General features: G+C 45.6%; 3 protein-coding genes across 3 annotated transcripts; 1 reads left to right on the forward strand and 2 right to left on the reverse strand.

The window, feature by feature from the left end:
• Window positions 1-5758: 5758 nt before the first annotated feature.
• On the reverse strand, window positions 5759-6351 carry VC83_07367 (uncharacterized protein; the record flags this gene model as incomplete). The annotated part of the gene is made up of 2 exons (XM_024470940.1): window positions 5759-5901; window positions 6117-6351. 2 exons carry the CDS (start codon window positions 6349-6351, stop codon window positions 5759-5761), a joined length of 378 nt encoding a protein of 125 aa, XP_024321483.1.
• Window positions 6352-7394: 1043 nt separating this feature from the next.
• VC83_07368 (uncharacterized protein) lies at window positions 7395-8322 on the forward strand (the record flags this gene model as incomplete). Its single annotated transcript, XM_024470941.1, has 3 exons — window positions 7395-7552; window positions 7721-7749; window positions 7878-8322. The coding sequence occupies 3 exons, from the start codon at window positions 7395-7397 to the stop codon at window positions 8279-8281; spliced, it is 591 nt and encodes a 196-aa protein (XP_024321489.1). The 3' UTR covers window positions 8282-8322.
• Window positions 8323-15426: 7104 nt separating this feature from the next.
• Window positions 15427-17380, reverse strand: VC83_07369 (uncharacterized protein). The gene is made up of 2 exons (XM_024470942.1): window positions 17044-17380; window positions 15427-16982 (listed from the first exon to the last, which is right to left on the reverse strand). The coding sequence occupies exons 1-2, from the start codon at window positions 17208-17210 to the stop codon at window positions 15680-15682; spliced, it is 1470 nt and encodes a 489-aa protein (XP_024321435.1). The 5' UTR covers window positions 17211-17380; the 3' UTR covers window positions 15427-15679.
• Between the last annotated feature and the right edge of the window lie 6101 nt (window positions 17381-23481).

Raw genomic sequence — 23481 nt, forward strand, 5'->3', positions numbered from 1 at the left:
CAACAACCTTGGACATTTACTGTCAAAGAAGGCAATGTCCGGTGTATTGCACATATCATAAATCTCGCAGTTCAAGCCGCTCTTACGAGTTTAAAAGCAGAACCAGATGTAGAGACAGAGACATACCGGTGTGAGCAAGGTGCAGCTCGGATTCCATTTAGTAGAGATAGTCATGTGGAAGTCATGAATGCTCTTGCAAAGCTACGAAGACATATCTATGTCTTTCGTAATCGACGAGCATGGAAGGATGCTTTACAACGACAAGTCAAAGCTATAGGTTTAAAACCACAGCAACTATCACTTGATATGCCAGTACGATGGAATTCAACACATCGTATGCTTGATACAGCATTAAAACTCCAAATACCAATCACAGCAGTATGCATAACACAACAGCTTGATATTAGTATGAAAGATATTGCATTAACTACAGGAGATTGGGCTGTTATTAAAGATCTTGAACGACTGTTCTTAATATTTCTCAAACCATCAAAACGGCTACAAAGTGATACATATCCGTCACTTAACTTTGCTATTCCACTTTATCTTAAAATGATAAATAAAGTTAAGAAGATGCAACAAGAAGTTGGCGAGCACTCAGCAATTGGTATTGCATGCACAGTAGCTTATCAAAAGCTTCACGCGTATTATACTCTTGCAACAAATCAGCAATGTAAGCACTCAGCTGTAGCTACAATTTGCGATCCACGGATGAACCATACAGTGTTTAAAAAGATATATCCAGATAGTACAGATCATGTACGAATCACACGGGCAAGAGCACAGTTTGAAGATGTTTGTAGAACATATAAGACACGGCAATATCATCTTGATACAGAGCGTATTGAACGTGAAACAGCTCTTGCAGATGCATTAGGAAATGCAAATACTAGAGTGCAAGAACCAGATTCTGATGAAGATTTATTTGCATCAGAGGGTATATCATTTGAAGAACCAGAATGGAAACGATGGATGCTTGAACCACGGCCTGGTGAGCATACTGATATTCTCAAATATTGGTCTGCAAAGCAATATCAATATCCAATAATTGCTCAAGTTGCTCGAGACCATCTTGCAATTCCTGCGACATCAGCACCATCAGAACGGGTATTTAGCAATGGTAGCGATATCATTACTAAGAAAAGGAATAGATTGTCGCCATCGACAATTAGATATCTGCTTTGCTTACGGAATTGGGGTTATTTACCAGATGCCGACAGCGACGGTGATGATGCAGATGATGAGGCAGAAGAATAGGAATAGGGGCTGTCTATTTTATTATTATATTTGTCACGAGTTTCACTTTTCTAGTTACATATTCTAGTTACATATCATTATCTATTTCAAATATCAAAAGCGTCATTTTTGTATACGGAATTGAGGCTCAACTACCTGCTAAAGTATCTGTAAATACCTACCTTACCTGAGCAAAGTCGCTCAGATACTTACCTTACCTGGCGAGGACCCAGATACTACCTGGGTAGTATCTGCCGAACACTGGATGGTTCTATGGGATTCTCTTACGTTCACTACATGATTAGCAAGCTAGTTGTGGGTCGCACTTGATTTCTAATACATTTACCAAGCCTGGTTAGTCATGGAAAGTCATGGAAAATGAGAGAACTACACTCCTTTGGCATAAATAGGATTGCCCTTTCCTTAAGAAAGGGCAAGCAGACAATACAGTAAATCGACTATCACATACTTCCCCGTCTTTTACAAGCTTCCAAGCATTCATCTTGTTACTCCTTGTTTCTGAAAAGTCAGTGAGGTGTTAACCTCTGACTTACCCCTGAGTTCCCAGACTCAACATTTGTTGCAACTTGTCTGAACAACTTCACTACATCACACACCTGATTGCTGCGTTGTGGAATAGTCTAAGCTACAACCCTTTGGCTCTGTTTCCTAAGACAGTGTGTTGTCTTAGTAAAATCATCCCTTCCTTGGGTGGCTAGATTCTCACATCTGGTGCACCCACCATTACAAGAAGACCCAAGGGGTTATTGTCACAGACATGGATTCGTACGACACTAACTGCGAAGTCTGCCACCTTACCCATGCTACAAAAACGATGTCCCGAAGATCTACACCACGGTCACAGATCCCTTATGAGAAGGTGCACCTAGACCTTATCCAGATGCCAGAAGCGTACGATGGTAGCACACAGGCCCTACACTTACAGTGTGATTTCTGCCGCATAAACCATGTCTACACCATTAAAGACAAGAGGCAAGGCACAGTCCTACATTCAATTAAGGACTTTGTAAGCTACGTATGGAGACGATGGGGTTATAAGGTAAAGATCTTCTTCCTTGATGGTGAGAGATCACTTGGAGATGAATGGGATGCATGGATTGCAGATGAAGGATACGAAGTGCAGCTTACACCCCCATACACTGCCAAACCAAATGGTGGAATCGAACGTTCAGGCCGTACGATAATCACACGCTCACGAGCTTTAAAGGAAGCAGACAACCTACCACAAGGAATGTGGCCTGAAAAATTTCGGACTGCAGGTTACCTTATAAACCGGTCTCCATCATCTGTCATTAATGATGAGACTCCGTACGGACTTCTACTCCAGTCCCTACCCTCGCAGCTTCAAAAGCCAGAGCTTACTAAGCCCTTACTCTCTCATATCCGCGCCTATGGATGTAGAGCCTATGCACTCCTCCTTAAGCAACCAAAGCTAAAGAGGATAGAGAGGAATGCCCAAATAGGCTATTGGCTACAACTCTACAAACATCTTTAGAATATGGGTTCCAAATATTAAGAGGGTTATAGTAACCAGGGACGTTACTTATGATCCATCGTACAAAGCTACAGTTATAGAATTGGAGCTCCAAAAGACAGTCCAGGTTATTGAACTTCCTGACCTTTTAGAAAAGGAAGGAGAGGAATATGAAGAGGAGCGCGCAGCTCTACAACCTCTACAAGAAACATCAACTCCGTACGAGGCAGAAACAACAGATACAGCTCTTCAACAAGAGGAAGCAGTAGAGGTAGAACCTCAAAAGGAGATAGAGGTCCAACATGAAGAGCCTCAACTCCAGACACCTGAAATGACACCAGAGCGTTCAGAAGACAACGTACGGAGACACGACATCTACCTTGCAACCATTGCACACCCAGAAGCAAGGATAAGCCAGCACCAAGCTTTCATCGTTGGTACAGAGTTCCAGAAACGTAAGATACATCGTACGGAGCTCCCTGCTGCTCTGAAGTATTGGAACCAGCTTCAAACCACCCTCATAGGCTTGGTTTCAAAGCTGCGGCGGAAAAGGAAATAACAGACCTTCGGAAGCAAGACACCTTTAAATTGATGCCAGACAGCACTGTATGGAGTTTTGTTATTCCACTAATGTGAGTATTTACCTACAAATTTAACGATAATGGCTACCTTGTCAAATACAAGGCTAGACTTGTAGTAAGAGGGAACCTACAACGCTATTCAATACATGATGAGACATACGCAGCAACACTTGGTTCAAAGACCTTTCGAGCTTTAATGGCTATTACAGCCTACTTCGATTTGGATACTGAACAATTAGATGCAGTAAACGCCTTTACAAACAGCCGAATTGACGAGGAGGTCTACGTACGGTGTGCTGATGGTTATGAGGAGCAAGGACATGCTAGAAACTTAACAGAGCCTTATATGGACTCCGACGGTCACCACTCCTATGGTTCCGCGACTTTTCAGATACACTGAAGAAGCTAGGAGTGATGACGTGTAATGAATCATAGATGGTTGTAGCAATCGTTGAGTAGTATTGCTCTTGTTGTTGGTGTGATAAGCCAAAATATGTATAGTGACTTGTAGGTTTGAGGAGGAGATTTCCAAGTTTGCTCTTGAGTTTGATAGCAAACTGAGTGCAACGAATGTCAGTATGACACCAAGATGGTTCAAGAGTTTGGAATCACGCAAGAGAACACATATAACATGGATGAATCCGGATTTTCGATTGGGACAATGGAATCTACTCGAATTATACTTGATTCAACGCTTCGTACGAAGCATCAAGCGCATCCTGGCCGTCAGGAATGGGTTTCGATGGTTGAGTGCATCTGCGCAGATGGAACCATCCTCCCACCAGTCGGGATCTTTAAGGGCAAGAACGTTTTCCAATCATGGATTCCGCCCGCAGTCATCGACCAGTGGTTCTTCTCTGTGAATACGAAAGGCTCGACAAGCAACCTCCATGGGTTGGAGTGGTTAAAACGCATCTTCGAGCCAACAACACGTACAAAAGCAGATGGTCAGCACCGGCTTCTTATATGTGATGGCCACGACTCACACATTAGCGGGAGTTTCATTGCGCATTGCATGCAGAACCATATTGTATCTCTGATACTTCCCCCTCATACATCGCACTTACTACAACCACTGGATGTTGCGATATTCGGCCCGCTAAAAAAGTGTCTGACAGCAGCGCTCTCCCCACTCAACCAAGCGCAACTTGCGCGCATACAGAAGTATGAGTGGATGGAGGCATACATCCAGGCACGGCTTGATGTATGCAACCATCAGAACATTGAGTCAGCATACCGTGGCGCTGGCTTGTTTCCTTTTAATCCCCAGCCAGCATTGCATATGCTGCTCAATGCTGAACCATCAGTCGAGGCTGACTGACCAAAAACACCACATCAGTATGATATTTTTGACCGAGTCTTTATTAACAGCTCCCCCCCAGATGGGATGACCTTACGCTCTGCAAATGCGCTCCTTACAACTACGATTAATAGTGGTGGGGTGCTGTCAACACCAGTGCGGACGTACATCCAAAAACTCACAGTTGCGTCAGAGCAACTTCGAGCACGCAGCATTGTCCACCAACTCAATGCCAACAACCTTTGATCAGTTATAAAGCAACATACGGTATGTACAAAGGGGAAAAGGGTTATTCATGTTTCTACGCAAGAGTTGTGTGATGCAGTGATGGAGGCGGAAAAGGCGACATATAACCCAAGTAAGTAAAAGCGCAAAACAAAGGATGAGAACGCCTCCTCAGACATTGAAATTGACGAGTATATTGAGGAAGAAGCAGGGAAACAATCTAAGAGTGACAGTGGATCATGTATTATCATTGATTGTAGTTAAATTTACAGATTTGTTGTGTTCTCTTCAAAATTCCACCGCGTTACGCCATCCCCCGCGTTATGCCACGACTTACGTTACGGTAACGTGATGTCATGGTTACAGGACCAGGACCTAGTAACGTGACGTGTGAGTCACAGGGGGCAAGCGGGGTAGGCTGCCATGTGATGGGGCTAATGGATAGTTGCAGAATCTAGTGGATATTGGATAGTTGAGCTATCCGCCAACTGTCCAGATTACCCATGAGGCACGACGCCACTATATAAGTAGATAGTATTTCCTTAGATAGGAGCTTCATGCTCAACTCAATATAGTATTCTTTACAATACTGTAACGTGTTACTTGGAAAGCCTTTGTGTCTAATCCCCTGCCTCCTCTGTCAAGTCAACCTTACGCAAGAAACCTCTGTGTCTTCTATCATTTAGAAGTCAGCGTTACAAAAACCCATTTCAACGAAAGGGGGGAAATCAGGGGTAACAAGGGAAATCCCCGACTTTTACCATATAAAAACAGGAGAATCCCTGACTTTTTATACATTTACACTTACGTACGAAACTGTCACAAGAATGGCACAAGAATCACCAAGAAATCCATTGTCATTTCTGTCTATCTATACAAGAAAAACCCAAGCACCACAAGTCCGTACATCCAAATCCCTACTTAAACAGCATTCCTACCACCATTTCTCTGCGCAGCCTCAAGCGCCAACTTCCGCGCATGGGCCCGAGTCCGAGCATGTTCTCCAGGACGAGGAGTGTCATCCTTCGGAGGAGGGGTGGGCTCCCGATCATCTTGGGATGAATCTATAAGTGTTAGCTCGTACGGACTCATAAGAACGCTAAAAGGTGCATAAGGCAACAGGAAGGGAAGTACTCATGAAGAGAGCAGGCTGCAGCCTGGTGTTTCATGGCACAGGAAGCACAGGCACCACCCTGCACATTCCCAAAGGATATGCATACTGTAAAGAAGGGAATCTGCTGAGATCCCTCTTCTACGTATGCAGCATCACACTGCTCACAACCCATTGATCTCACCTGGGAGACCTGATCGACATTCTCTCCCGCTGCCTGGATGTAGAACCCTGCATTTTCTTGTGGGTGTTCAAGGCAAACATTCCCAGGGGTCCCGTACGGGACAGTCGTGTACACCCGAGGTGCCAATATAGGCAGAGGACGGGGTAGGGACTCCCGGGCAGCAGGAGGAAGGTAAATGTGGATGTTGGCATCCACAAAGACCTGTCCAACAGCAGGCATCTTGTCTCGTATGGAATTGCCGACAAGAAGAGAGAAGTATGGTGGGGTGTGGGGATTTGTGGGAAAGGATAGGGTATGTGTGGTAGGCAGGGGCAGATGGAAGAAAGACGGAAGATCCGAACCAAAGTGGCCAATTTATTTTCCGATTGGAATTGAGTCACTAGGTGTAGATGTGAATCATCGGGCATACGTGACTGACGTACTTTTATCACCGGCCCAGGTATAACCACCCCTTTTTTTCCCAAGTTCCTCATATTACTGTAAGGAGACAGGGCACCCAGCTCACAGTAATAGTATATGAGAGTGCGAGTCGGAGGCTAAATGGATGCTATCCTATAGGTCTACTACGAAGGATACAAAAAAGATGAAGGGGGAACCCCGTTGAGTCTGTTTCCTTAAGTACCTGAAACGGGCCTGACTCGGTTATCCCAACCCTAGCCCTGAACCTTCCACCACAACAGGTCTGCATCGACCCTGAACCCTACACCCTTACCGTCCCCCACTATAGTGTAACTCGCTATGTCTTCCTCTACTGGTTCGAAACCCCACCGAGTCGGATTCCATGCTTGTAGTGACCGTAACAGTTCTGAGACAGGTTCTTCGAGTATCTAAGTACGGAGGCATCCTTACAATTACAATTTGAGGCTCCTATGGGGATACGTGGGGGGGGTGTGTTGTAATAGTCACATGATCTCACGTGATCTCCATACAGATTATCGGTAAAGCCAAGTATAGGTTACATAGTCAGGAATATATACATTTAGTACTCAACAATGTCACAAGTAGCCTCACGTGCAGGACCTGTCACGTGCGCTATAGTGCCAAGGCGGAGGGTCTTCCCTCGATTACCTCGCACGAGAACGTATATAGTAGTAACGCGGGCCTAATCGGAAGGGCAGCGTTCAGTCTTCGTATCAATAGAGAGGTGGACTACGTAACTATCTACAACATGACTTCCCACTGCCCTATTCAGCCAAGGCTTTCTTACATTCTGAATACTCTACCATTCCTACGATTAGGAAGAATAGCCCAGAGGGGGAAACATGCCGCCACGTCAGACCTGTAGTGAAGCGGCTGCGAGCCTTGAGCGTGAGCGTAGTGGAGTGGCTGCACTTGAGAACGCACCTGAGGAGTCAGGGGCATCAAGCCCCTTATCCCAGGCTCACAGCTCCCCTGGCGCAGAAGTCCAGCTTGCTATGGTGTAAGGACAGTTCGAACCGAGGCTGACCTTTGAGTCTGCAGAAGTATCTGATATATAATGTGAAGACTTCGATGCTTGAAGCAGTAGGACAAGGTATAGTAGTTCAGGCTCCAGAGTATAGACTTTATACCACAGGGGTCAAGTGGTGAGACTAACAGGTTGGCCAAGTGGTTCAACTCGAAGTAAGGGAATGCAAAGTAAGTCGAAGCAGGAGGAATTGCAAGAAGGCCAAGTAGTGTATAATTTTCTAGCTAAAGATCAATAAGAGACATGAGCAATAAGTGCTTATATAACAGTAAAAATCCCTAGTGCCAAATAAGCGAAGGCACTCGGCAGGTGGAGGAGTCGAAGAAACGGGCGAGCCGAAGCCAGGCCCGGCTTCAGAACGGAGGTGAGCTCGTAGCTGCCGAAGCCCACGAGCTTCGGGCCCAGAAAGCCGAGCTTCGGGCCCAGAAGCTCGCAGCCAAAGAAGCCCGGGAGGCTCGCCAGGCTAGAAACCAGGCCCAGAAGCAGCTCCACCAGGCTGGAATTAAGGCCCGGAAAGAAGAGCGTTTCCGGAAGAAGAGCCTGGCTACTCTTCAGGGATTAGGCCTCCCAATTCCTCCGGAATTAGAGGTCCCAATTCCTGATCCAGAAACCCTCGAAAGTGAGGGCGAATATGAGAATGGGAGTGGAAATGGGAGCGGGAATGGGAGTGATCATGGGAATGAGGAAATGATAATTTTTTAAAATGGTGAAATTTTGTACCTTTACATACAATTTACTATAGGGAGGTACTTAGGACTACAATTTTTCTCGTGCGCGCACTTCGCTTCCCCTCCATTTCTCGTGCGCGCGGATCGCTTCCTCCAACCTTGAGCGAAGCGAAAAGTTGGTTACGACGATTAATTAACGACTCTATAAAGCGTCACAGTTCCAGTATACGGACAGACACCGCCGGTGTCCCGAATACTAAGCGAACAACATCGCGGACACCCCTAGATTTGTAAGCGGTTACGTAAGCAAAACCCCCAGAATCATAAAACGAGCCAAATTGATAAAGAAAGTCTAAACTATGGCCAACCGCTGCCGCTGTTGAGTAAATAAATGGCTATACGCGCGCACGGGTGTGGATTCACAGTTTTAGTGTGCGGTATAGTCCAGACTTGCGGACCTCACAGTGGTGACCTACGCAGGGAAGTCTCCCATCAGCACTCACAGTTCGAACCCCGGCCATTGCGTGTTTTCTGTTCGCTTAAACGTTATTATGCCCACTGTTCGGCTAGAGAGAGCCGCTTCCTGTTCTGTTCTGTTGTGGGTGACCAGAAACCCTCATGATCCGGGGGTCATTTATGTTCCGGGAGGGTTCAGGGGTGAGTGTTGAGTAAATAAATGGCTATACGGAGGCGTGTACCAAAAGTTCTTGCCGGGCTAACAGTGCCAAGGAATGTAGCGTTCGGGGCTAAAATAGGGGTAAAGTCAGTAAATAGGCATCATCAATTCATATTTTGTAGAGTAGAAGATAATACAGATATTAAATATGCCTTCATACTCTCTTGCAACGCGAGCTCAAGCTATAGGACTCTGAGCTTATGGAGCTACATATCAGCAAATTAAAGAGAATACAAAAATTTCCGAGCGGCAAGTGCGATACTACATGGCTGAAGCACGCCGCCGTGGATATAATCCAGATATCGACAAGCAATTACTCGATAAATATCTTATTGATGCCCCTCGAACAGGATGCCCTCGGAAGCTAAGTGCAAATGGCGAAGAGACTCTTATAAAGAGTATAAAAATGGACCGGAACTCTCGAGAGAAGACAGCAGCAACAATTGGTTATGAAAATGGTGTGTCTACAATGACTGCTTTTCGAGTACTACAACGGCATAAACTGATAAAACGAAAGCCAACATGGAAACCAGGATTAACTAAAGCGATGAGAGAAGCACGACTACAATTCGCTCTACGATATGCACATTGGACTCTTACGGATTGGAAAAACGTTATATGGACAGACGAAACATCTATTGTCCTTGGCCATCGACGTGGAGGATTTAAAGTATGGAGGACAAAAGATGAAAGATTCAAGCTATCTGTTATTCGCTCTCGATGGCACGGAGCGTCGGAATTCATGTGGTGGAGCTGTTTTACATACGATAAAAAGGGGCCATATCACATTTGGAAAAAGGAGACAGCAAAGGAGAAGAGAGAAGCAGCAATTGAAATCGAAGCATTTAATAATACAATTGAAGCACAATGCAAAGAGGAATGGGAACTTGAAAATGGAATATGTCGCCTTGGATTACGGAACTATAGAGGAAGGAAGCCAGAGTGGAAGTTTACAAAAAAGACAGGAGCAATGACCCGTGAGAAAGGAAAAGGAGGAATTGATGCATGGCGATACCGAAAAGCATCCTTGAGCCTTTACTTCTACCATTTGCACAAGAGTGTAAGAAGGAAAGGCCAAATACTATTGTACAAGAAGATAAAGCACCATCTCATGCGTCAAAGTGCCAAAAGGCTATCTTGATAGGTTTGATATTCAATGGCTATTATGGCCAGGTAATTCGCCTCCTACAACTCGGAAGACTGCGGAAATCGTGTGGAAAAAGGCATGGGAGGAGCTTGAACAACGGAGAATACAGGCGTGGATTGAGAGGATTCTATGCCATATGCAAGAGGTTATTAGACTCAAAGGAGGAAATGGATATAAGGAAGGGGTTAGTGATATATCTACACATGGCAAGGCACGTAGGAACTATTAACTATTATAATTGATTCTCATTTTATGAAGCTACAGGTGCAAGTATCGTGTGCTCATTTTGACAGGGGTAGGCTATACCCCTGCCCGGCAAGGACTTTTGGTACACGCCTCCATACGCGCGCACAGGGGTGGACTATGAGGTCCGCAAGTCTGGACTATACCGCAACACTAAAAATGTGAATCCACACCCGTGCGCACGTATAGCCATTTATTTACTCAACACACCCCTGGATTTGTAAGCAGTTATGTAAGCAAAAACCCCAGAATCATAAAACGAGCCAAATTGATAAAGAAAGTCTAAACTATGGTCAGCCCCTGCTGCTTCGTTAGATCTTACATGCTATAATTGATTGGCTATTAAATGTCAAAATTCGTGATTGGTTGCATTAGCCTAGGACCTACTTAGGGCCTTATGCCGCTTCGTTATGTTAGCCTAATCATTGGTTCTCAAACCACCACCTGGAGGCGGTAGCGAACTGGGACGCGAAAGCGATTATGGGACACTTCGGGAGCGGACTCGCGACACGACACGACCGACCATGAACACGACTGACAACATAACAATGCTGTAAATATATATAAGTTATAGAATTAAATAATTAAAAAATATTTGGATCAATATTGTCAGGTAGAGATTGATCATAACTGCCACCGTCACTTGCATCGTGAATCATGTTGTAGTCCAAGCCTGCAAAGTTCATGTACCCACTCTCCTCGATGGCTAACAGTCAGTCCTCCTCCTCCTTCTCCTTACGTTTCTTCTGCGTAACGTCCAGGTCAATGATTTCTCTATGTAAGCCAATTGGTGGCTCCGTGTCTGGGTTACTTTTTTGAAATTCATGTAGGTCCTTTTTCCGTGTACGTTCTGCCTTCCGTGCATCGATGCCAGCACGGAGCTGAAACCACTCGTAAATCTCAGGAAGAAGGGTTAGATATTCGAGTGGAACCAAGCCTGCTAGGAAGCCTTTGAGCTAGTTAAGAAGACTATTACAGAAGCACTAGTGCTACGACACTTTGACCAGACAAAACAGTGTATGTAAAAGCTGATGTCTTAGATGTAATACTGACTTCTAAACAATAGAAGACACAGAGGTTTCTTGCATAAGGTTGACTTGACAGAGGAGGCAGGGGATTAAACACAAAAGCTTTCCAAGTAACACGTTATAGTATTGTAAAGAATACTATATTGAGTTGAGCATGAAGCTCCTATCTAAGGAAATACTATCTACTTATATAGTGGCGTCGTGCCAAAGGGATATCCGTGGATAACATGGATAACATAATATCCATGATATCCAATGTTATCCTCACCTGATATTCCATGGATCCCCGTGGATAGCATGGATAACATAATATCCATGATACCAATGTTATCCATCACGTGAGGTTGCAGCCGTAAGCGCTAGCCATGGCACTAGCACTTAGCCATAACAAAGATGACACTCGCTAAGTGAAATTACGAGATATACGATAAGGAGTTACTTGTGTTACGATCACAGAGGTCATGGTGCCAGTCCAGGTAAAGTAAGCTAGATTGAATCTAAAGAGAGAAGAAGAAGAAGGAAGGAAGGTGAGGCTATTCCTTGTAATATACAATTGTCCGCTTAGCGGTTGTAGCCTTGGTGGCTAAGGCTGCACCTGTAATACCCTTATACCTATAACAACCATAATGTAACGCTGACTTCTAAACGATAGAAGACACAGAGATTCTCTTGCGTAAAGGTTTACTTATCAGAGGAGGCAGGGGATCAGACACAAAGGCTTCAAGTAACACGTTACTAGTATATAACAAATACTGTATTGAGTTGAGCACGAAGCTCCTATCTAAGGAAATACTATCTACTTATATAGTGGCGTCGTGCCTAGTGGACTCCTGGGAACTCACTCGAGTCCTCGGAGTCCTGGACTCTTAGGATTCTTCTCATCATCCTGCGAGTCCGTCACGTGCCTAGTGGACTCCTGGGAACCCACTCGAGTCCTCGGAGTCCTGGACTCTTAGGACTCTTCTCATCATCCTGCGAGTCCGTCACGTGATACTTTCGGAACTACTATTCCCCGCTGCCCCTCCAGGTACCAGGGCCAGTCTCATGCGACCTCCCTCCTTCCTGTCCTGTAGTTGGCCAGCCTTCTTGTTCCGTCGTAACACATAATAACCGTAACAAGCTGTGAGCTGTAATCGTAATAACTTGCAATTATTCAGTGCTTTGAAGCCTAGCGATCCGAAATAGAAGGCACTTTAAAGTCTCACGTGATGCCCTTCGTCAAAGAATGGCTAGAGGTAACTCACAAGGAATGAAGCCATCGCTAACACAACCCCTCTAATTGGCCATGAATGGCTCTATCGCTTTCGGAATCGGAACCTAACAGTTCAGGGTATCTACGCTTGCCAAATGCAGAATGCACAATTTAATGGGGTGTCCTACGAGGTGATTGAATGCTGGATTAATGCAGTTGCAGCACAACTTCAGGAACATTCATATACAGAGGTAATGTTCATAAGTTTTGTATGTGGATCCGGAGAATATTGGGGACTGTACAGGGGAAAGAGCATGGGTACGTGTAGGCTTGCAAGTATCTTTTAAACGCGTAAAAGTTTTTACTATATATAAATTTGTATGTAGGAAATATATACTCCTTCAACAACTACAATGCCTCATCTTACTCGCGATGAGCGGCTTCGGTGTGCAGTCCTTCGCTCTCAATTGGGAGTTTCAGGAAATAGCAGACAATATAGGCTGCACAGTTCGGCAGGCTCAATATGCTTGCCAGGGGCCACCAACTCCGCAACGGAGGTCAGGCAGGCCACTTATCCTTTCCGACGAGCAAGTTAATGAGGCTATTGAGTTTATAACCTCTTCTCGTACAAATAGGCATATGTTACGACGGAACAAGAAGGCTGGCCAACTACAGGACAGGAAGGAGGGAGGTCGCATGAGACCGGCCCTGGTACCTGGAGGGGCAGCGGGGAATAGTAGTTCCGAAAGTATCACGTGACGGACTCGCAGGATGATGAGAAGAGTCCTAAGAGTCCAGGACTCCGAGGACTCGAGTGAGTTCCCAGGAGTCCACTAGGCACGTGATGGACTCGCAGGATGATGAGAAGAGTCCTAAGAGTCCAGGACTCCGAGGACTCGAGTGAGTTCCCAAGAGTCCACTAGGCACGACGCCACTATATAAGTAGATAGTATTTCCTTAGATAGGAGCTTCGTGCTCAACTCAATACAGTATTTGTTATATACTAGTAACGTGTTACTTGAAGCCTTTGTGTCTGATCCCCTGCCTCCTCTGATAAGTAAACCCTTACGCAAGAGAACCTGTGTCTTCTATCGTTTAGAAGTCAGCGTTACAGCATATGTCATATGCAGACGTAATACAAGTTCTCTGGATTCCTTGCTCACGCCTTGTACTATGATGTGCACTCTCAGTTCAGGGCTACAATCAGAGTATGTATTCCTGTTGATTTACTACTACAAATACTAACAATATGTAGGGATTGCTATGCGGAAGCCAATTATATCTAAATCGACTAAATCGACTTGCATGGGCTACAGCCCATAGAGATTGGTCACGGAATGAGTGGAATAGGATACTTTGGACTGACAAGACCTGGGTTAAGGGCGGGCGTCATACTCGTACGTGGGTTACCCAGAAACCAGGGGAAACTTACGACGATTCATGCGTTGTTGACCGAGTGCAACGGAAGAGGTGAGAAAGGGCCCCTTTTACTATGTAATTTACTCATATATCTCTAGGGGTTGGATGTTTTGGGCCTGCTTTTCCGGTGGTCTTGGAAAGGGTCCCACGCTCTTTTGGGAGAAGGAATATGGCAAAATAGGGGCTGAGTCCTATATGGCTCATACTGTCCCCCTAATCCACGGTTGGCTACGCCTACACCCCGGCCTTACATTGATGCAAGATGGGGCTCCAGGTCACTGAGCAGGTACTACTTACGGAGGTAATGTTCATAAGTTTTGTATGTGGATCCGGGCAGGGGCCCCTGTGTAGGCTGGCTTGGCAATTTAGGCCGAATTAGCGATTTATTCCCACGCGTTGCACGTTAGGAACGAGAGGATTGAATTCTGTAAAATAAAGAGTAGAGTAGGTACCTAATTAACTATATAAAACTATACTATAAGCCTAGTACTCTGTGTGCATACCATTAGCAGCAATTACAGCTGCCATGCATACAGGCATACTGTCAAGGAGAGCGTCCAGCTCTTCTTGCCCAACTTTCTCCCACGCTTCTGCAACAGCTGCACGGAGCTGGTCATAGGACATATATTTCGGATAGTTGTCCTGTAGATAATTCTTCATGATATGCCACACTCCCACGGGATCTCAACTCCTCCATTGTTCTAGAACATGGACAAGTTAGGTTTTGGTGTTAGAGAAAGCCAGACTACGCGGGTCCTTGTTCTAGCAAGCCTAAACTAAAAGCATAAGAGCATAGTAGGCAAACAAGAGTGGGTAACCAATATTGAATGCATCAATGCAGCTGGTGCATCTTTAACGCCAATGCTTGTCTTTCAAGCTAAAAATCTAAACTCTAGCTAGCTACCTTCTGAAACGCCTTCTAACTGGCATTTTGCAGTTAGTTAGTAACCCTAAGACTCAAGCGAGCCTTTCCTGAGCTGGGTCTATCGAGTTCAGAATTGGCGAGATGGGCTGGAAGTAACAAGTGGAGTAACATCAAGGGTCCCTATTATGGCCAAAAACCCCAAGAAGATCCGGCTAGAACCTAGTGAGATAAAAGGGGTTCTTATCGATGTATGAAATTGAGGGCCAAGATCTCATATCGCACGGAAAATGCCCAATAAGGACCATGCTCGGCGCAAGAAGATATTGGAAGGTATGCTGCAGTTCTCTCCGATGATCATGGTCCGATTCTCTGAGGGAACATGCCAGGCGGATGTTCTAATAGATCAACTCTCTTGCCCGAGGTAGAAGTTGAGATACTCTTGAGAGGATTGATTCCTGAGCATAGGCAGATATTGAAATGACCACAGTTCCCCTCAACTATTGTTTCTGGAAAAGAAACAGATAGCTAAGTATAGTGGACCATGATGGTTATTTGCACTTCATTTTGGCATTGATGGACGAATCTACTCCTATGCACGAAACAGATGTACTTAAAATGGAAACTCAGGTGTGTGTAGGTATCTTGGATAGGAGTACGAGTCTCGAGTGCTTGCTGTAAACGTCTATATATTCGTACACTAGTTACCATACCGACAATATGCATACCGTGAACCCCTGACACACGCTCCAAGACCTGGGGAGATACCAGGAAGAGCAAGACACTCATTTTAAGACCAGTACCAGAGCTCACCTCTGCAAAATCAACGCCGCCAGTCGGTCTAGCTCTACGCCAGGCAAACGCATTAATTACTAACCTTGGTAGCCTTTGTAAACTCCATATCCGTCGTCACAGACCCATAGTTTGCGGTCCAACGATCTACGATATAATTCACTCTCGGTTTCCACGGGCCCTTATCGCCGGCGAGCGGCAATATGGACTTAGCCTTCGAAACATACGTCGAGTTCAAATCTATGATCGGTCTTGACGCCATCTTTGGCCCTTTCGGAACCCGGGGCACCGCATATGCCATGCCATTCTTATCCATGTGCTTCAGTAACCGGCAAACGTTTATCGCGGTGGAGTCGGAGCCCAGCGTCCAGGAGGCGTTGGTGTAGCCTATGATGAGAACAGCATTAGGGACGTCTTGTATCATCTGGCCGTTCCAAATATATTTCTCTGACTGAATAATAGGCTTCGAGTCGACGGTGATTTTTACGCTGCCCCCAAGTTGCAATTTTAAGCCGGTAGCCGTGACGATGATATCTGCATCCAGCGTCTTTCCCGATTCTGTCGTGATGCCCGTCTCCGTGACGTTCTTGATCTTATCCGTCACAACATCGGCAGTCCCCGCGCGTAGCGCCTTGAAGAAATCCCCATCAGGACAGACGCACAATCGCTGCTCCCAGGGATTATAGGCTGGGTTGAAATTTGGATCGTGGGGGACATTTTTCGGGAGTTCGCCTTCGGCACGTTTGCGAAGTAGGAAACGAGCTGCGTTTGGGTAGGCCCGGCAGAATTGGTAGAACAGGAAAGGTATTATGAGGAACTTCCAACGCACGAGTTTGAAGGCCAATGACTTGGGAAGCACCATGTGCAGCAACCTGCCAATCGGGTCGACACTAGGCTGAGACAGCAGGTATGTGGGGCTGCGTTGGAGCATCGTGACTCGAGCGGCCTTCTTGGCGAGGACGGGCAATAGGGTTATAGCAGTAGCGCCGCTACCAATGATTACCATCTTCTTGTCTGTGTAATCAAGATCTTCGGGCCAGGCCTGAGGGTGGACGACCTGTCCCTTGAAATGGTCGAGGCCAGGAATGGTGGTTTTGAGAGGTTCGTTGTAGTCGTAGTAGCCCGAACTCAGGATCAGGAATCGCGCTGTGATGTTACTCGTGCCTTTTTCTGTGTCGACGTCAAAGCTCCATTGCTGGTCGTCCGACGACCAGTTTGCTGCAACGAGCCGGTGGTGAAACTGGATCTTGCGATCAATGCCGTACTGCTTGGCCGAGTCTTCCAAGTAATTGCGGATCGAGGTTCCATCGGCGATGGTTTCCGGGCTAGCCCATGGACGCCATGGAAACCCGAAGGTATGGAGGTCTGAATCTGATCTTCATCGTCAAGTTAGCCACAAATCTTCAAAGTTTGTGCAAACGTGTCAGAGATATATACCTGAGGCCTGGGTAGCGGAAGAAATCCCACGTCCCTCCAATGGCACCGCGAGACTCGATGATGGAGTACCTATAATGGGGCAATTCGGACTGGATTCGATATGCGGCGTTAATACCAGAGATGCCGGCACCGACAATGAGCACATCAAAGTGGGAACTGGAGCCCATGGTACTCTGGGGCAGGGGATCTACGGAGGTTGCGGCTTGATATGAATGAAACCGAGGTGATTCTTGTAAAGCAGCGTGAGAGACTTTTTAAATCTGACCCCTATGGATTGGCATAGGAAATTGGGAATGAATGGAAGAGGTATCATACCTTATAGGAAGTTCGTCTTTTCCTCACCTCCATTGACATATGAACGAAGGAAGAAAGATACCGAGGCCCTTCCGAGGCCCCTTCTCACCAAGCTCGTGTAACCTGAGTCGATAAGTGCCGAGGCACACCTGTCAGCGCTCGTGGCCCACCCCTGCCCTAACGTATTTCACACAAGCGAGTCGGACACACATGCAGGTCGGACACTGAATTCCTCACCTAAAATCAAGAAATTTGCAAGGTAATAACTCAACAACAACTTAGTAGTATATTTAAAAGTGTGTATTCAGCTTTATCTATACACATAGATTCATTTACATGTACTTTTAGAGCAATTAGAACCATAGATATTGAGATATAACGGCCTAGTGTAAATTTCAGCGCCTACATTAGCCTTTACACTTAATATCTGAAGAATTAATGCATAGATTATTCCTAGATAATTAGGTAGGAATTCAACAAAGTATAAAAAGCTAGAAACATACTTTTAATATATATTATTAAGCTGTTGTTGAGTTATTACTTTGCAAATTAATTTCTTGATTTTGGGTGAGATACAATGTCCGACCCGCATGTGCGCTTGTGAAATACGTTAAGTTAACTTACTGTTAGAAGCTTACCTAATCCCTCGGTAACGAGTTCCAGTATTCGGACACCGGCGTCCGAATACTAAGCGAACGACATCGCCGACAGGGTTAGCAATAAAACTCATTAAACTGATCCTACTCATGAGTTTGAGTTCTGCGTTCTCAACTCACGAGTTAGATGAGTAGAAGTCATGTGATCTACAAATCGCATGAGAAATGAAATGATTATTCTATAGGTAACGTGGTCCATCCCTAAGTCGCGCACACCCCCAAGTCGCGCAGCGCATTTCACACCTAAAATCATGGATTTCGCAACTTAATATCTCAACAACCCTTTGATAATACATTATAAAAATATGTTCTTATCCTTTTATAAGCATTTAAAGTACTTTGTTCAAATCTTAAAGAAAATGGCATTGTAGTTACTAAGATATTGAGTTTTGACTCCCACTTTTGACCTAAATCTTAGTATCTGAATAACCCTAAGACCAATTGCTTTAAAATTTGAACAGAGTACTTTTATAAAGGGCTAAATATGCATTTTTATATTTTATTATCAAAGGGTTGTTGAGATATTAAGTTGCAAAATCCATGATTTTAGGTGTGAAATACACTACGTACGCTTGCGCCCCTTCTCCAACTGATTGGGAGAAGCTTCGAAAAGAAGAAGAGCGTCTTGAGGTAGAAGAGGAAGCGGCGACATCTCAGAGACTCACCTCTGCGCTCAAGAAGCATATGCCCGTCGCATGCGTCTTCGCAAACAGCAGAAGGCTCTCAAAACCTGCGGTGTTGAGATGCTGCGTCGTGGTCTGAAATCTTTGGACGAATTGGATGAAGCAGAGGAGAAGGAGTGTAGGGAGGCAGAGGTCAAAGGGACTCTCTTGCACAGCCCTTCTACTGCCGTTTCCGAGGGTGCTGCCCCTGACCAGGACCTTTTCGTGGCCCTATCTCCTGGCTTCTTTGATCACTTGGGTGTCGATGGCGAAACGCCTCGAGTAGCTCTGGACAGCTAAGGTTTCTTACCGTTTCCCATGAATTGTCCATAGGTTCATAACCTTTCCATTTTATCAAAAACTCTTCTTTGTGTCCTACTAACCTTCTGTCTAGGATCGCTTCGACTTCGTATTCAACAATCTCATTCTCTGGTTGAAGTTCTGTATCAGTCGCAATTGGGGTATTTCCTCTTGCTGGTTCCAGTAGTGAGACATGAAATACCGGGTGTAGTCTAGACTTCTTGGGTAGCTGCAGTCTGTAATTAACTGAGCTGACTTTGTTCAATATTTTGAATGGTCCCAATTTCTTGAAGTCCAACTTTGTACTTGGTCGTTTCGTTTTGATGTGTTTCCAGAGTAGATATACTTTATCCCCCTCCTTGAAGGCAGGTTCCATACTGCGCTTCTTGTTTGCATACGCGGCAGATCGTTCATTTAAGAATTGGATGTCTGTCGCGAGTTGTTCATGGAACGATTTGAGTTGTTCCACGGCGATCATAGCTTGTTCTGCTCTTGATTCATCTGGTCGTGGTTTTCTATATGCCTCTGGCTGATAGCCGTAATTGGCAAAGAACGGTTAGACTTTTGTTGCTTCGGTCATCGCGCTGTTATATGCGAACTGTGCGATGGGTAATATCTGAACCCAATTGTCTTGTTGGTGGTTGACATAACTCCGTAGGTGTTGTTCAAGGGTCGCACTCTCTTACACTACCATTTCCACCTGCTTCCTCATACCTGGGAAGTAGTAGTGTTGGGTGATTCGTTCGAAGGTGCGTGTTACTCCCTGATGGCCGTGTGCTGGTAGCGAGTGTTGTTCTTGCACTAGCGGGTGTCTCATTTTGTTTGGGACATACACTAATCCTTTGAATCGGATCAATCCTTGTTCATCGATGGCGAAGTCGCCTTCAGTTTTTATTAAGACTCGCTTTGCACATTCATCTGTTGCATAAGCTTTCTTGAGTCTTTCCTCCAACTCCGAGTTCTCCACAGTGGCAATCGTGGCTAGCAACTCGTTGTATTGCATTCCTGCATCTGTTTTTTTCAATATGGCTCTAGGTCTTTCCTCTTAGGGCCGATGTAGTCGGTCCTTCTGCTAAGAGCATCGGCTCTTGCGTTCTCAGAGCCCTTGCGATATGTAATTGTGAAGTTGTAGGCTGCGAGTGTCTCTGCCCATCGGACTTGTCTGCGGTTTAAAACCTTGGTTGTGGTGAAGTATATGAGATTCTTATGATCCGTCCATACCTGTACTGGGTAGGTCGATCCTTCAAGATATACTCGCCATTGCTCAAAAGCAACGACAATAGCTATCAGCTCCTTATCGTGGATGTCGTAGTTGAGCTCCGTGGGTGACAGTTTTCTTGAGTAATATGCAACTGGTTTAAGCTTCTTGTCCTTGTCTGGCTGACTTAGACAGGCTCCAATTGCGAAGTCAGAGGAGTCCGTTTTGAGGACAATCCTCTTTGCAGGGTCGAATCTGACTAGGATAGGTGCTTCTGTGAACTTCGTCTTCAGTTCCTGAAAAGCAGCCTCTGCCTTGCTTGTCCATTCGAACGTAAGGTCTTTCCTTGTAAGCTCTGTAAGTGGTTGAGCTACCTTGGAATATCCCATAATAAACCTCCGGTAGAAGTTGGCAAAGCCTAAGAAGGCTTGTATTTCTTTGACCCTGGTTGGTGTTGGCCATTCCAACACTGCCGTGACCTTTGCTTGGTCCATTTTGATGCCATGCGTTCTGACAATGTAGCCTAAGAATTCTACTTGATCCTTGTGGAATTCGCAATTTTTCTGGCTTGAGGAGTAACTGGTGCTCCTTTAACTTCTGTAATACCTTCCAAACATGACCAATGTGTTCCGTTGGGTCTCCTGAGTAGACTAAGATATCATATAGGTAGACGATAACAAACACTTTTCCAAGTATTCATGGAGAGCTGCATTCATGAGCCTCTGCATGGATGCTGGTGCATTTGTTAGACCAAAGGGCATAACCAAGTATTCGAACAAGCCATCGCGGGTGCGGAATGCTATTTTCCACTCAACTCCTTTCTTGATTCAAATCAGGTTATAGGCGCCTCTGAGGTCCAGCTTGGTAAATATCTTGGCTCCCTGGAACTGGTCGTGTAGTTCGCTTATCAAAGGTAAGGCATATCTATCTTTGATAGTGACATTATTCGTTCCTCGATAGTCCACGCAGACTCTTAGCTTCTTGTCCTTCTTTGGCACAAATAGTATTGGACTTCCTGCTGGTGATGTCGATGGTCGAATGAACCGTTTCGCAAGGTTCTCGTCAATGTATTCTTTCAGTATGTCCAGCTCTGCTGCTGACATCTGATATATTGGTCCAAACGGTGGACTCTTTCCTTCCATGATAGGTATCTCATGATCCCATGGTTGGTGCTTAGGAAGCGCCTTTTCGTTAGGGCCTTCCTGGAATAACTGCTCATATTCCTTATACTCCACTGATATTTGCTTCAGTGAGGATGCCTGGGCTGGGTCATAAGACTCGGTGGTCGCACATAACTCCTTCCGGTCTTTGGAGGTTTTCTCCTTCTGCAGCATGTCCGTTCGTTGTTCACATGCGCATTGGCTCATAACAACTTTCTCATTCCGCCAGTCGATCTGGGGGTTGTGTTTCTTGAGCCACGGTACACCAAGTATGCATGCATGATTGTCCATGTGCACGATATCAAACTGTATCGTTTCCTTGTGTCTGCGTAGCATGACCATTTCTAATGGGACCGTCTCGTGGGTCACCATACCGTTGTTAGTTGAGATGGGCTCTCCATCTACAACCATTAATGGGTATGGGTCAGTCTTCAGTTGCGTCCTGAAACTGTGTGTGTCTGCTACTTTCTTTGTCATAAAGTTGCCCGTTTCTCCTGAGTCTATCATAGCTCGGAGGTGTTGCTGTTGTATCTTAGCAACCACATATAGCTGCATGCCGCCCGTTGTGGCACATAGCTGGTTTGTACTAGGCCTCTTTGTGTCGCTCGCCAGTGGCCTACTACCGAGGACTCCTAGTTTTTTGAATCGTCTGAGGAATAACCGTCTGAGGAATATCCATCATATTCACCATATTCTAATGGTCATAGAAGTGGTGTCCCTTCTCTTCTTCATTCTGCTTCATGGCGTAGGCGTTCGTGTGCTTCTAACACTCGTGTTCCCCTTTCTTCTCTTGGGATGCTTTCCTGCTGGTGAGGGTATTCCGGTCGGCACCTCACTGTGCGAACTGCAACCCTCCCAGTATTGTGTAGTGTCCTGCCAGCTCATTGGTGGCTTGGGCACAGGAATTCTTTGATCGACCGTCTCCTGAAGCATGGCTTCCTTGAAGGTTCTTACTGCTCCTGGCAGTTGTTCCTTGAAGAGAGTCTTACTTGCTGTCTTCTCAAATGCTTGTAACTGGTGCTTTTGAGAACTAGTGAGCTCCTTGTCATCGTTCTTGTCTTCTCTGTTTGACAAGTGGAATTCCTCGAGATCCTGAGTAGTAATACTCCAGTTCTCTTTTCCTTTTAACGTGGCACATAGCTGTCCTCGCGGGGCCTTGCACCCGCCTTGACCTTGCCAAGTAGCGTTAAGCTGTTTGCCATACTTTCGTCCTCCATTCCCTTTCTTTGACTGTCTGCAGTTTCTCACTATGTGTCCAGGCTTATTGCAGTTGAAACAGAGCCGTTCTTGGAACTGTCGCTCCTTGTTGGGATTGTGGGGTTTGCCATTAGGCTTGAAAGTAGCGTCGAGTTCCATAGGTTGGGGCCAATGACTCTTTGTTTGTCTTCTCTTCTGAGTCCAGTGTTGACTAGGTGGTCCCCCTTTCTTCTTGAGTTGCCGTTCGTAGTGCTGATTGTCAATCTTCTGAGCCAATTCAATCATCTCTCTAAGGTCATCTGGTTTGTCAGACCTTGAGATTTTGTCCTTCACATGATCTTTCAGACCTGCGTAGAATTGGTCACAGATAGCCTCGTCTCCCCAGTTGGTGAGTGTTGCATGCTGTTGAAACTCAGCGGTGTATGCAACTGCTGACCCTCTCTGCTTGAGAGCCTGGAGTGCCCTGACTGCATTTCGTCGTTCATCGATGTGTCCGAAGTTTGCCTTAAGCGTTTTGAGGAATCCGTTCCAGGATACAAAAATTTCCTTTGTTCCTTGACTAGCTAAGGTGTTGCATTTTCCATCGGGTGTTCGATGGTTCATGTAGTCGGCGAGGTAGTTAGAGATCCATTCTGAGGCTGGTCCTCGAAAGAGTGCCACAGCCCATAGGACCTGTTCCACTTCTTTGTTGAAGTGTTTGGCGTTAAACGCCATCCATAGCTCTGTCTGGATGATGAAGCTCTTAAGCTTCTTGCGATCCCCATGAAAGGTGTCTGGGAATGCAATCTTCAATTTGTCCGAAGGGTGAGCCTGTGGGGCTTCGATGGTAGGTTCAGTAGCAACCTTCCCCTTCAATCCAACATTTGATCCAGTATCGTCTCCAGCCATGTTGCTTTGTGTGTAAGCTGGTACCTCGTAGAAGTGGTGCTCAAAGTGTAACGCTAACTTCTAAATGATAGAAGACACAGAGG

This window comes from Pseudogymnoascus destructans, assembly GCF_001641265.1.
Source record: "Pseudogymnoascus destructans isolate 20631-21 unplaced genomic scaffold scaffold_20, whole genome shotgun sequence".
NCBI lineage: Eukaryota > Fungi > Ascomycota > Leotiomycetes > Thelebolales > Thelebolaceae > Pseudogymnoascus > Pseudogymnoascus destructans.

Bases quoted from the DNA above. Each gene is read 5' to 3' on its own strand.
- VC83_07369 (XM_024470942.1), bottom strand. From the start codon at position 17,210: ATGGGCTCCAGTTCCCACTTTGATGTGCTCATTGTCGGTGCCGGCATC. The intron at 16,983-17,043 runs GTATATATCTCT...TTGACGATGAAG, and splicing joins TTCCGCTACCCAGGCCTCAG to ATCAGATTCAGACCTCCATA.